The sequence below is a fragment of the Cottoperca gobio genome, chromosome 19 (genome assembly GCF_900634415.1).
Source record: "Cottoperca gobio chromosome 19, fCotGob3.1, whole genome shotgun sequence".
Classification (NCBI taxonomy): domain Eukaryota; kingdom Metazoa; phylum Chordata; class Actinopteri; order Perciformes; family Bovichtidae; genus Cottoperca; species Cottoperca gobio.
In genome coordinates this window covers 9,498,568-9,512,457 of record NC_041373.1, presented here as the reverse complement: position 1 = coordinate 9,512,457, position 13,890 = coordinate 9,498,568, and the positions used below count along the sequence as shown (strand labels likewise).

The window sequence follows — 13,890 nt, the reverse complement described above, 5'->3', positions numbered from 1 at the left end:
TCCCTCCCCTCTCCTCCTCTTGCCTCCTGCCTCCCTCTATTTCTCCTCTGCCCCCAGGGGTCTCTCTGTGCAGTTAAGTGGCGGAGGCATAGAGAGTTAGTGAGGCAGTTAAAAGGATGATCTAGAGGCCATTCTGTGCCACTCACCCTCTCATTTACCCTGTTAGCTCTCAACAGCCCGGGAGCCACGACCAACATTAGCCCCATTCCCTAAAAGGCGCAGAATTGTAATGTGTATGTGTGCGTGTGTGTAAACGTATTTGTTCACTTTGAGTGTTTGCGTTCTCGTCCCAGCCTTCTACCAACAACAGTAAGAACAGTATAGTGAGCGCCATCAATGCCCTGAAAGACACCAACATGGCAACCAACGCCCAGATGGTACAGTAGGGCCGCCGCAATATCAGTTCCCGCATCTTAACCCCTACTCCCCCCCCCCCCCCCCCCCCCACTCCCCCTCCCAGTAGTTGCATAGTAGACCGTTGTGCCTCCATCGTCATAGATGCTGCTTGTCATCTTTCATCTCCCACCCAGGAGGTGTTGCACCGTAACATCCCCTCTGTCCCAGCAGCACCCATTCTCTGGCCATTTTAACCCCCAAGGTGCACATGTGTTCCTCAATTGTAAATCTATCGAACTTCTTGCTAATTATTGAAAATACTCATCATTACTTTGAATCTCAGGCTGCACACGTGCACCTTTTTTTTTTTTTTTTTTTTTAATCAGCATGAACTTTATATGATTATATGCCTCTTAAATGGCAGCACAGAGTCCTGGATTAGTTGACGTCTAAGTATAACGTATCCCTATCCTGTATCCACCCCCCAAAGGAAACCAACCGTCCCGTAACTTTCTCACTAAACTCAACACGGCCTTACAACCATCTATCCCAACATCCAACCATGTCTCTAACTCTAACCTATTTCTCATCATTAACATCCCCATTGACATCCTTTCCATACTGCCACACTCTCATCATCGTGCTCTCATCCAGTATTAGCATGTTGTGATTTTAAGAAGCTTTACTGGCATGCATTACATATTGCACCGGTGTGGTTACATAATGCACTGTCTGGTCTGCTATGGTAGTGCTTCTCAACTGGTGGTGCAGGAATCCAAAGTACGGCGATACGGCTGAAATGCACAGAATATTAAATTGGAATATTTTAAGAAAAGCTTTTGTATGTCATGACTAGGAAACAATTGGTAGATTATTGGATAAATTGTTAGTTGCAGCCCTAGATAAAAGCTTTTCCCCGGTGTAAAATAGAAACTGCTGTAAATCAAAGTATTTTCTTAGCTTTTATGTCTATTTTTTCTACATAATTCCATAAATATAGCTTAGAGAATTTTGCAAAACATTAGCCCGGTATGATAATATCATCTCCATACGATTCTGATAAAAGTCAATCAACAGAAACTTAATCTGCTAAAATCTTGATTATCAATTAACTATAGTCAGTCAGTTTTTAAAAAGGACAAAAACAAACCTGGTTCCAGCTTCTCAAATGTGGATATTTGCATTGTCCATCTGCTATGATGGTAAACTTTAATATCTTTCAGACTGTTGGTGACACTACAGAAACGACTTGGCCTTTTAGGAAATTCTACCTTTGGATTTTTTCACTATTTTCTGACATTTGTTTTGTGTAGTTTAACGTAAACCGAGGCCCTAGTCATAAGTGTTCTTGACACTAGGAAGGAGATGTAGTGTTAGGACCCCATGGCTGAGGCGTGAGTACGGAGCCAAGTTTAAAGGGACAGTTCAAATGCATATTTTTCCTCTTTACCTGTTTTACCATTCATGCTCTTTAAACACCACAAGCAGAGTGACATCTAGTTCTATTATATTTGCGAGCAGACAGACATCTCTACATCGAATATCTCAATCGCTCTGTGACTCGCACCAAAACAAAGTGTATATTTTATTTTGTCGTAAACTGTCCCTTTTTTTTAAACCCAGTTGGGAGGCACTGATTCAGGATTCTGACGCGTTTGACTGAATGTTCTGTTTTTGCATCGCAGGAATCTCAGAACACAGTGGTGCACAACCCTCCTGATGGAGTTAAGGTGAGTCGTTTGTGTCATCTGAGCATCACCATGCGGCTCCACTCTCAGCCCTGTTGGACCTTTTTTTTTTTTTTTAAGCTGGTTGTGTTAATTTCAGTGTCTTTCTATTTGTCTGTCTGCTCTCCAGGGATCCACAGACAGCAACGCGACCAACGACGAGGAAGAAATGAAAGGTAGGAAGGGTACACAAGTGTTTGAGTCCCCTTTTCCTGTTCTTATCCACTCTCTCTTTCTCTGTCTCCCATCTAGTGAAGTGTGTGTATTTGACTGTAGTGACTGGCAGGTGTGCTGAGATACAACACGTGTCTCTCACACTCTTGACTGTCTGCCTGTGGCGTGTGTACGTATGTATTTATCGTGTGTCTGGCTGCGTTTTGTGTGTGTGTTCTAGCGGACAGTTCGGCGCTGAGTCAGAGCAGCGCCACAGAGGAGATGCCCCCACTTCTGCCCTCACCTCAAAACTCACCTGCCAGTAAGTTTATCCATGGCAACCAGAAGCTTTATGGTCGCCACTGGCAAGGACCTAACACCCCCACCCACTCAACCACCCACCCCCCCCCCCCCCCCCCCCACTCCCACCCTGGCTTATTTGTAGTCACTGGCAATCTTACATCTTTGAGCCCCCTCACTCTGATCCACCAAGCTACTTTTGAGGGTTCCCACTGGTTTTGGAATTTGTGGAATATTAATTTGTACGTTTTTAATACTACATTTAGGGAAATCCAGACATCCAGAATCATTCCAATTCGTAATATCACATCGTATTCACCAAGCTAACTGCTGCGGCTTATTCACAGTTAGCTGGTTATTTCTTTAGATACAGTTAATAACATATACAAATAATTAAATCACATTTGAAGGTCAAAAAGGTCAAAACTTATTCAGAAGAGAATCAAAGGTTGGCAGTAAAACAATGATGTCCGTTACAAACATCAATCACAGTTTGCCTTTCTTTTACAGTACTTATTGTATGATTATTGGCAGCATTTTAGATTCACTCACTGCCAAAAGAAAAGTGGTTTTGATGATCTAAATCAGTGGTTCAAACATTTGGTGGCCAAGGCACCCCAAAGACCAAGCCAAAATCTCAAGGCACACCTGTGTTCATATCTGGGCAAAATCCCCTCTATAACGCATAGTGTCACTCTGAAACGTTTTTATTTTAATTACTAATGCCAACTATATTATTTAATTAATCATTTATTAACAAAATAATTTAAGAATCCATTTCATTAATTCATTGCAAAATTAGGAAGCATTAAAGCAGCAAGACACCCATTTAACTAGAAATGTCACAAAATGAGATAATTGAACTAGAGGGGGGGGGGGGGGGGGGCCCTCCCTCCCTCCCTCCCTCCCTCCCTGGTGAGCAATATGTATCTTTACTGACCAAAGTAATTAGAGATGCACTGCAACTCATTTGTACACGAACAGTACATTGATATTGATATACAACAGTATGCAATGAGTTGAAAATAAAACGTTTTCAACTAAACAACCATCAACGCAGTTAGCAATAGATTAATGTGATTTTGTAAATTGAGCTCTGCTGTGGCACTAAAATCTGAACCTGCAGCCTTTTTGAATGTAACGGCCATCGACAATATAGTATTTCATTTGGATCCGTCACGTTCTTTGATCTTCAATTACTTTGAGTGCAATGTTATCACAACCAAGAGACCAAAACTACAACAAATAAGCTGTAATAAATCTGCATATTTGTTTACCAGGGATGCATTTTACAACTTGTTTTTCACTCTGATCCATTAATACTGTAATATGTTTGTGTGCTTGCTTTTATTAAGAGCAAGACTGCACCTGAACTGCCCCTCCACCTTAACGTCACTGTGCAAACAAACTTTAATACAAAAAACAGCAGGGACTCATTTTAAAGGATTTCTATATCGTGGCCACTGTGGGAACCCTGAAATGTGTGTGTGTGTGGGTGTGTATGTGGGTGTGTGGGTGTTTCTTGGTGATCACTGCATCTATCCCCTTGTCCTCCTGATGTGACAGCTCCAGCTGGAGGAAGCCTTGCTTACCTTGCAGCTGTGTGTCCTAAGCCGGCCTCCCAATCTGACAGGCTGACTTTACTGGAACCATGTACACCATAGAGCATCAGGTTCCTCTTTGTCCTTGCATTTTCTCCTCCATTCCTCCTTTTACTCTGAGGCTTTTTTTCTCTGTCTTTTCTTTAATCTTCCCTCTAATTTATTCTCCATTCCTCTCTAATGCACCCTTCTTCTCTTGTCGTTATCTCGCCTCTTTCCCCCTCTCGACTCTAATCCCTCCTCTCGTCTCTTGACCTCTTGTCCTCTTGCTCTTGTCAGACACGTCTGCAATAAAGGAACAGTCTGATCTCCTTTTTCCTCCTTTCCTGTGTCCTTCCCCCCCACTCCCAACTTCCTTCCTAAACATGCCAAGTTTCCTTCACAGGCATAACATGAGCTAATAGCAAACAATGGCTTCTATCCTCTCTCTCTCTCTGCTGGGAGCTGCAGCTCATCAGACGAGGCTTTGTTAATGTATACGAGCGTTAAGAGTAGAGTTGATGTGATGAGAGCAGGCAGTTAAATACTTCCACATCACACAGCATCACAACCAGAGCTGTACTGATCTCGCTTCCAGCTGCCTTCCGGTCCCCATGTTACTCATCTGCATGCCTGTCATAAACCCACACAAACTTTACATTGTCACTTTTGGCTGCGCCAAGTCAAACCATGCCGCATTGATTTGCGTTTCCATTACCAGTTTAAACCCGCCAAGTTGTGCCGAGTCACGTCCGAGATGGACCGTCGTGCCCGACCCCCCTCCAGGCGGATTGTGGTGACTTCTCCCCGGCCGCGGCCAACCTGTGACGACACCCCTTCTCCCCCTCAAACAAACTCGACTCGTGTCTGTGCAGGAGACCAGAGAGTCATATAGCGTCTATTTAAATCTCTGTAGTCTAGAAGTTGAGTTCCTGCGTCCCTGTTTGTACTTTCAGATAGCTGCTTTATGTTACTGATCGTGTTCGCTTTCAGCAGAGACTCTAAGATTCTGATGGACAGTAATCCTACACACCAAGTCAAAGTTGTGTCGAGCGTTATTGTGTGATTTGTTGAAGAATCACACAAAAGTCCAGTTTTACAGTGTTATTAATAGGAAGCTAGCCTAAGATCGTGGACTAGAGTCGTTCCTGAAATTAGCACACTATGTACTGGAATCGAATCTATTTTGTTCGTAATATACCGAAAGATTCCCAGCCTACTATAGGAGTCGTGTAACTGCTGATGAGAACCCAACGTTTCCTGATTTTGCTGCGTCATAATAAAAAGCTTTTAAATAACACGATAAGAAATTACTTTTATTGTGAAGCATTTAAGTTCCCTTAAATGTGTTCATCCACCGTTTTTGGCCTCAAGTCACAGCCATGTATTCACCCGCTGCTTTTAAACGCCTTCGACTCAAGACGAGCACGTTATCGGTTAAAGACACGCCCGCATGCGGGCAGCCCTGTTGTAATGGAGATTCAAATCCCTGCCGTGCTCCGCTGAGACGCCGACTCAAGCAAAGTCAGCACATGTGTATGGAAAAGGCCTATTAGTGTTTATTTCTCACAAATCTTTACTGAAGCTTTTGTCTCTTGTTCATTTTTGCCACTTGATTTACTGCATGAGCCTCTGTGTGTGTGTGTGTGTGTGTGTGTGTGTGGATGATCACATGTACGTTTTTGTCATGGCGTCATCCGTCCATGTGTTTTGTGTCTGTTGACCATCCGTTGTTTGTTTCAGTTCCACCGCATGACGTAAAGCGCATGGCATGGAACAGCACGGGCAACAGCTCCTGCCTTGACTCTGAGCTCTCACAGTCCTCCATGCCTGCCGCTCCACTAGGGAGCAACACTGTCGCTGCTATAGGCATCACTAAGCAGAGTAAGAACACAGTCTTGACTAACTGACATCAGCTTTCCTTGCCGTCTACTCACTTGTAGCTGTTGCACACTAAAACCTTGCATGTCTGGAATGGCAGCTTTCTCAGGAATGAAGAAAGCAGCCTGCAGATGACGTCCATCATAACGAGTCATTTGGTCAGGTGTTACATTCTGACAATCTCAAAAGGTTTTTACTTCTTTCCAGATCATATTTTCCTGTTTTTTAAAATGAGGCGAATAACTCCACATGTGTCGGATCAATAACCGTTTGTTTGATACATTTTCAGGTCTTAAAGGGAGCATTTATATTGGGTCAAAAAAACTGAAATGACTTGTGAAAGAATAAGACTGGTCTTTCTTATGGTCCCATCAAAAGACAATAACCAACAATGGTGTAGCTCAAATGTTTTGGGAGGAAGCCCTACTGCACACCAACAAGTTTATTTTTTATTTTTTAAAAACAACTCTGGTGTAATCCTAAGACTCTGAAGAAGACCTTCATGCCGGGTTTTCTTGGTATTTTTTGCGAACAATGTTTCAGTCGGCCTCTAGATATTTGACTTCCCTACGCTGTCTGTGATACAACGCGACAATGAGGACGTAAATCTCAAAAGCTGGGTCACAGATATATAAAATCTTTTTTTTAAAAGCAAAGTGATGTCCCCCATCAGCTGGGCACTTCAGAATACAGGAGTAAAAAGGAGTACATGGTGCATTTGTTGGGGACTATTTTCAGCAGCCTATTAATACACATTTGGTGCACTAGCGTATATTCAAGGTTTGGTGTATGTGAGAGTCAAAAATAAACTACAGTACCACGTTCATTCATTTGTTTTTAAGTCTTTGGACAACAGTGGCTCAGAGGAATGTTTGGTATCAGTTCATTATTGGTTTTGGTCTTTTGATGGTAATTGTTGACTAGAAGAAAAATAAAGAATATCACAAGCCTACTCTTTTTCTAGAAGGGCCAGTTGTGTAATGTTGAAAGCTTTCATGTGGATTCATTGATTGTTTTTAATGTGTGGAAAGGTTACCCAGGTATCATAATCCTACTCCCAAAAACAGTAGATTTAAGGGTCGACTGTTTGGTGCGAGAGAGTAATGTGAGACGTCACAGTTTATAATGTCAATAAAGAAAATGATTTATTTATTTATTGGTAAACCGGGGCAGAGGCAGCCGTAAATATAACGCAATATGAACTCAAGGTCCACTTACTATAACTTCTGGAGCTTTCAGTCGCACCTCAGTGGATAGAGTTGTCAACGAGTATCAATCAAGTATTAAACATTGGTCATGTGATGACAGGAAATGTGTTTTTTGAAAGCTCCAGAAAAAGCTTGTAAGTATTTCTTGGAGTCAAGTTTATTTATTTATTATTTAGTCAAACTAAGCGTGTGTTGTTTACGAGCAGGATCTTTTCTGTTTCTGTTTTGGCGTCGGCGTGCGCTCACACAGCAGAGAGTAGCGTTTAGTCAGTTTCTGTGTCGCGCAGAAGGTGAGAAGCAGCGCGACAGACAGTGATGAGGTCGAGCTGCCGTTGGGAAGCTGCTTCAGACAGTGATGAGGTTAAAGAGGAGCGTCGAGCTGTAGCCACAGACGGAGAGCCTGAAGGGAAGGAGGCAGGAGCTGGAAGTGATGAGACAAAATGTCATCAAGCAAAACCAGCACATACTTAAATGTTGTCTCACCTTCGAACTGGCTTCTCACCATTTACCCTCCGTCCGTCTGTCTCTTGTTCTTTCTGTAGCTCGTAAACAGGAGATCATCAAGATAACGGAGCAGCTGATTGAAGCGATCAACAATGGAGATTTCGATGCTTACACGTGAGTACTACTGCGAGTACTACTGCGAGTACTACTGCGAGTACTACTGCGAGTACTACTGCGAGTACATTTAACAAAGTGGCGGATGAATCGGTGCTTTTCTGCGAGAAGCTGCATTTAGGTTCTATTGGAACAGGATTCATTGGTCTTTATTTTTGCGCTTTGTTTTCTCGAGCTTCTTTGTTCTTATGTCTCTTAATGTCTTTTCACCCACTCGCACTTTCTAACCCATCTCTGTTTCCTTCTCAGGAGGATTTGTGATCCCGGACTCACCTCTTTTGAACCCGAGGCCCTGGGGAACCTGGTGGAAGGCATGGACTTTCACAAGTTTTACTTTGAAAACTGTGAGTCTTCTCACACACACACACACACACACACACAAATGTCACTCCTATTAGGGACGTAACGATACCAGAAATGTAGTAGTTGATTGTCGATAACACGGTAAAGAAAATACAAAAACAATAAATCCCATGTACTTCAACAGACGCTCCTTCGTTACGTTTGAAGACTCCCATTTAGCAGTCATGAGCAGCCACTACTTAATAGTAGTAATTATATTAATAATACATTTAATTTGAGGTACTTTTTATACAAACCAAGGACCCTTAACTTACAGAAAAGAAGCACAAAAAACAACTAAAGCTGTCTTCATACATGTTTCTGTTTTGTGTCGCCCAGTGCTGAGCAAGAACAGCAAGCCTGTGCACACCACTCTGCTCAACCCACACGTGCACCTGATCGGCGAGGATGCCGCGTGCATCGCTTACATTCGTCTCACGCAGTTTGTGGACACCACGGGCCGCCCTCGTTCCAGCCAATCAGAGGAGACCAGGGTGTGGCATCGCCGCGAAAGCAAGTGGCTGAACGTCCACTTCCACTGCTCGGGAGCGCCTGCCGCACCACTACAGTGATCAGGTACTCGCCTCACACACACACACGTATAGCTTCAAACAAATGGAGCTAATCTTAAAGTGTAAAACTCTTTCTCCACAGCGCTGTCCTGTAAATCGAGCTTTAATTTTCCCGCCACATTGTACCTGAAGCCGACAGAATTGCATTGTGAAAGCAAGGCTTGTAGTTAACCGATCTAAACACTGATGGAGTATAAATTAAAGCAAGTTGTCTATTGCCACTTTAACTTCTATTACTGCTCCACCAGCTACACTGATCAAATTTAATTATGATACATAATTTGATCTTTTCCTTAGAAAATGAATTAGTTAGAAATGTTTGTCTTAACTGACCCATAATTGACTTTCAGATGTATTTCCTCCCCCCCCCCCCACACACACACAGTGGTCCTGAGCCTCCAGTCTACTGGAGTGTGTGTTTTGGGGGGCAGTTTTTTTCAGCGAGCGTGTTTAAGAGGCACGTCCTCTGCGTGGATTGGCTAGTGCCAGGAGCCCGGCCGGGCGAGATCGCATCCCTCTCCACGATACCAACCAATCCTGTCCCCCCTTTGACCTGCTGGGGGCCGGCTGAACACAAGACACCGCCCCCATGGGATGATGCATGCATCTGGCGCCTGATTGGAGGGCGAGTCTTTGCCCTCTATCCCTCCCCATGGCAGCCATCTTTTTTCTGCCCGCGCGAGATGAGACGTCCTGTGTGAGGAGAGGATTTACAGTTGAACTTGTGACAGTTTATGAGTATGAGTTATGAATATGCTGTGTAAATTATGACTAGATGTAACAGAAACCACCAAAACCCAACCAAGCATTTATATTCACTATCTGATAAAGGGAGGAGCAGAAGGGAGTGTGAGGTTAGCAGCTGAGATTTTGGCATTCTAGGGATTACCGGGTAGAAAGTGTTGTGCTCATGACCCGGACGTTGATGTAAAGATGTAAGGGAGATTTCCCCCCTCTGAATTCTAGAGGGGGAAATAGTCAAGTCGGCTCAGTCAGAGAACTTGATGACGAGAGAAACTTGATATCAAAAACATAAAGCACCAAAGTGTAGAACTTTAGGCTTTTTATGTGTTCATGTGTTTTCGTTTGTGTGCTTGTTTTTCCGACCGAACGGAAAATCGTGTTGTTGTGGGATTGGGGTGGGGGGTGGGGCGTTTGATTTGAGGTTACGTGTTTTTGTTGTGTTTTTAGCGTCCTGTTCCCTTTTGCGTTCCTGTGAATAACCGGAGCCTTTTTATTTTTTTATTTTACTCCTTTTAATTTCTTCGTCTGACTGATCCTATATTCAAGGCTCCTTGTTCAAGCAGCTGAGTTTTTAAAAAGAGGGATTTTAATTGTGCAAGTTTTAAAGCTAACGTGTGAACACGTTTCTGTCGTCTGTATGCAGTGGAGGGAGAGAGCGGGCCGGGAAAGGCGTCTGCGTTTTGCATGTTTGCCCGCCGCCTCTCCCTCATTCATCCTTCCCCGCCCTCTTAAACCATTCCCTCTTTTAACCCTCCCACTCCTTTTCTCTGCTTTCTGCAAGGGCCTGGTTTGTTTATAATCACTGTGTAAATACAGTGTATGTATAGATATATGTAGAAAAGTGTAATATATGTACATGTATCTAAGAGACACTCATCCTGTGCATCTGGGAACCACCTCTGTGACCCGATCTAGTTTCGGAACACTTTCCTCACCGATTAATCAATTTGCTTCAATTCTCCTCCTTATATTAAATATCGGGAGCTCTCGATTGACAACAAACATGAATCGACGCGCTCGGGTGGGCTATAAGCTCTTGTCCCAGTGGCCGTAAGACTGTTTTTACAGAAGGGGAATTAAAAGAATTTGAAAATATTTTTCCCAAAAAGAGTTTTTAAACATAAAGACCTTCATCATTGTGTCCTTAACTCCTGATCCCACAATGCTGTGAGCCGTCTCTTTATATCATATGCACTCACACACACACGCACGCCTGGTGGTGTGTTTAGGCTTTGTAACATATCTGCACCACTGCTGTGTGACCACGGTGCCACCCTTGCTGTGCTGCTTAATTGTCTCCATCCATCCGCGACAGTCGTATCTTAAACCCTCCCCTCCGATATCCTCCCCCTTCCCCCCCCCCCCCCTGCCTCCCCCAGTGTACCAACGAGACCCTGCTCTTGAGATGTTTATTTGTACCTCTCTGTTGTTTCTCTGTTCCCGTGTTACTGGTTTGAGTTTTTTCGTTGTCGTCGCTGTTCCTGTTAACTTGTCCTTTGGTAATTTGCCGATCTGCCAAGCTGGAGTTCTGCACTCTCCCTCACACACAGAAAAAAATCAATTAAAAAAAAAAACAAAAGGGAAAAGAGGGGAGGAAGTAAAGACAACACAAATTAACAGATTGAGTGATTCAAGATTGATCGGGACAAAATTATTTATTAATGTAATCTACTCTAGGTGGTTTTAAATTGTGCCTGCTCAGTTGAGGGGGGGTTTTGAAAGCCAGAGAGAGAGTTGGCGTGGGTGTGCAGGTTTTTGTGACCTACACTGTTGAACCAGAGCGGGAGACCTAGTTATATGCATGTTTCAGTTACGCATTTCTACCATGTACCTACCTGAATAAGGATGGAGCCTGGTGTTAATATATGATATTTGCATCTTTTGAAATAAGAATATTCTCCATCCAGAATGTTGAATAGGTGACATGAAAAATATTTAAAAAACGCAAAACTTACAAAAAAAAATTAAAAAAGGAATTCAGGAGCCGTAGCTTGGTATGAGGCCCTCGATGTTAGCGTTTTCCCTGCGTTGTAATGATATACTATTGGGCTGCGCTTTCTCCCCCAGCCTTCACATGGATGCTGGAGTTTTTTTGCATGATCATGATGTACAATGAAATACAACCATGAATTGACGACTATCAAGTGTTTGTCTGAGTGTTAGTTGGTCTTCATCATAGCTTTGTTATTCTTCAAACTTGGATCTTGAAAGTATTTAATAAAAATACTATTTCAGCACTGGCTTATCTCTCTCGACTGGTTTATTTTCATTTTCTCTTCATGTCAGAACAAGTTGTGGTCGCCACACGAAAACATTTTTGTTCCTTTTCCAGCAAATACCTTATTGGAAAGGCATCCCTCCCTCTCCAGACCAAACACCCTGCCAACACAGGTTTTTGCTTTATAACACTGTTTTTGTTACAGTCTCTCACACTTTATCTGGTGCAACATATCTATACTTTCCAGGGGAAAAGAATCCTCCACAAAAAGACAACACATCAGACCTTTTTTGGCCTGTGCATTTTTGATCCGCTCTGCCTGGATTTTGAGTGTTTCATCTGCGGAGTCTCAACCTGAAATCACCAAATTTGGAGGTCATAGAGATATGCAACACACGTTTCTGATTATGTAACACTGCAACATTGATTAGTCATGCCGAATATCTGCTCATGTAGTCCCTCCAATTTCAGGAAACTAGTTTGTCTCAAGTGACATTTAGCACATTCAGACGCGGGATGTTAAAAGAAAAAGGTTTCGATTTGAGTGACATAAGCACACGTGAAACTGGACCATGTTTCTGTGGTTGGCTGGATGCTCTGAACACCAGCCGGCATCACAGCTGGCATAATATTTGCCCTCCATACTCGTCTGTCATCACATAAAGTCAGATTAATCCCCGAATAACGCTGCAGATCCTCCAGGGCCATTAACATACACACAGAGGATAAAACAATCACTGCTGTGCGTCGTCCACTCTCACCACTTCATTCTTTGTTCTCTTCCACTGCTCTTATTTTAGCTGCATTGACTGAAGTGTTGGGTAATGCTGCAGCCTTATTAAAGAAGGTTTTGTGGTGTTATTTATGATGGTCCCAGTTATTTTAAGGATGGAGTCTGAGTGTATGTGTCCATGGGATGTAGGGCAGCTCCCCCTGGTTTCCTCTGCTTTCTGTGTGATTAATGAGGAGCGCTCACAGCAGGTTGGTTAACTTCGACACTCGCACTTAAAGACGCAATAAAAATGGAGAAACTCTTGAGAGAATGTGTCTTGTTAGCTCTCTGACCTCTGACTTTTCATGTCAATAAACTGAGCAGAGATGCTAACCCAGAACGAGTCCTGAATCCAAATTTACTTTTGACCTTTTTCAAGGAGGAAAAGGAGAAATTCACTTTTTTTTTTTTTTTTTTTCACATCTCAGTTTACACAAATGTTTCCAATCATTTCAAAGCGGGCACCGCACCAACAGCTTCTGTTGTCCTCAAAAAGAACCACGGAGATGTATTTTTATAAAACGAGACTCACAGTAAATACAGACAATCTGTCTTTTGCTGTTGCGGAGACATCGAAGGGAAGGGTTGTCCAAGTAGCCTGCTCTTCCTGTTTTAGAAAAGAAGGTTTAAAATGTAGCACACAGAAAATTCAGGTGTTTATTTTTGTTTTTCTACCAAATGTGATTTATCCTCGTTTTCAAAGGCCGGAACTATTTTTTCTCTTTGGACAGTTCGGTCAGAAACTACACTTACAGTTTTGTGTCTAAATGTTCATTGCACCATTTTATATCCTGTGATGTTTGTTTTGTCTAAAGGAAGACAAATAGTGGAGTTATTTATGTCCGAGTTTAAAACGGCGTAGGACTAGTTTTATTAAGATGGGCACTGGGTGGACATGAACAAGGACACTCGACCACATTCACCGTCCTGCTGCCGTAAACACGTCATACTTTATTTAAGATCCCCATAAGTTATAACCGCAGTAACTATTCTTCCTGGGGTCCACATACAAGACGAGACATATCACATTCTTGTCGATCCCCAATATCGACTGAACCAAATGAAATAAAAATAAGATTATTATTAATAAGCATTTATTCATCTGTGGGTGAACATCGTCCCCAACAACTCCTGTTTGACCAGCGGTTGCTAAAAACTACTTTAAGATAAAACTAGATTATTATATTTGTGACTGTATCCGTCCTGCAGAACACATCCAGAACAACATCGTGCTTCTTGCACGTCCTGAGAGCAGAATGTGTCTCTTCTGTCCTCACAAAAAGATGTCAGACACTCGAGGCAGAACCTTCAGTTGTCTAAGGCTTCGTCTCTGTGCCTGGCAGCAGATTCATCGATGCTTCGTTGATCAGATTAAATTGATCAGAGACATAGTATAGTATGTCATTAACATATCATAGAAAAGTCCTAGTATAGTAGGT

General features: G+C 42.8%; 1 protein-coding gene across 9 annotated transcripts in view; it reads left to right on the top strand.

Moving 5' to 3' along the window:
- camk2g1 (calcium/calmodulin-dependent protein kinase (CaM kinase) II gamma 1) overlaps nucleotides 1-11,701 on the top strand; it is a 36,398-nt gene extending 24,697 nt beyond the window's left edge. For 2 of the 9 annotated variants that reach the window (XM_029456107.1, XM_029456106.1), the window contains 9 exons: nucleotides 294-377; nucleotides 2,022-2,066; nucleotides 2,194-2,239; nucleotides 2,458-2,538; nucleotides 5,840-5,980; nucleotides 7,728-7,803; nucleotides 8,053-8,147; nucleotides 8,485-8,721; nucleotides 9,103-11,701. In XM_029456107.1, the coding sequence (XP_029311967.1) occupies nucleotides 294-377; nucleotides 2,022-2,066; nucleotides 2,194-2,239; nucleotides 2,458-2,538; nucleotides 5,840-5,980; nucleotides 7,728-7,803; nucleotides 8,053-8,147; nucleotides 8,485-8,717 (801 nt within the window). In that variant the 3' untranslated portion in view covers nucleotides 8,718-8,721; nucleotides 9,103-11,701. The remainder of the gene's footprint in view (nucleotides 1-293; nucleotides 378-2,021; nucleotides 2,067-2,193; nucleotides 2,240-2,457; nucleotides 2,539-5,839; nucleotides 5,981-7,727; nucleotides 7,804-8,052; nucleotides 8,148-8,484; nucleotides 8,722-9,102) is intronic. The other 7 variants (XM_029456110.1, XM_029456108.1, XM_029456112.1 and 4 more) reach the window with 4 other exon arrangements.
- The last annotated feature ends 2,189 nt before the right edge of the window (nucleotides 11,702-13,890 follow it).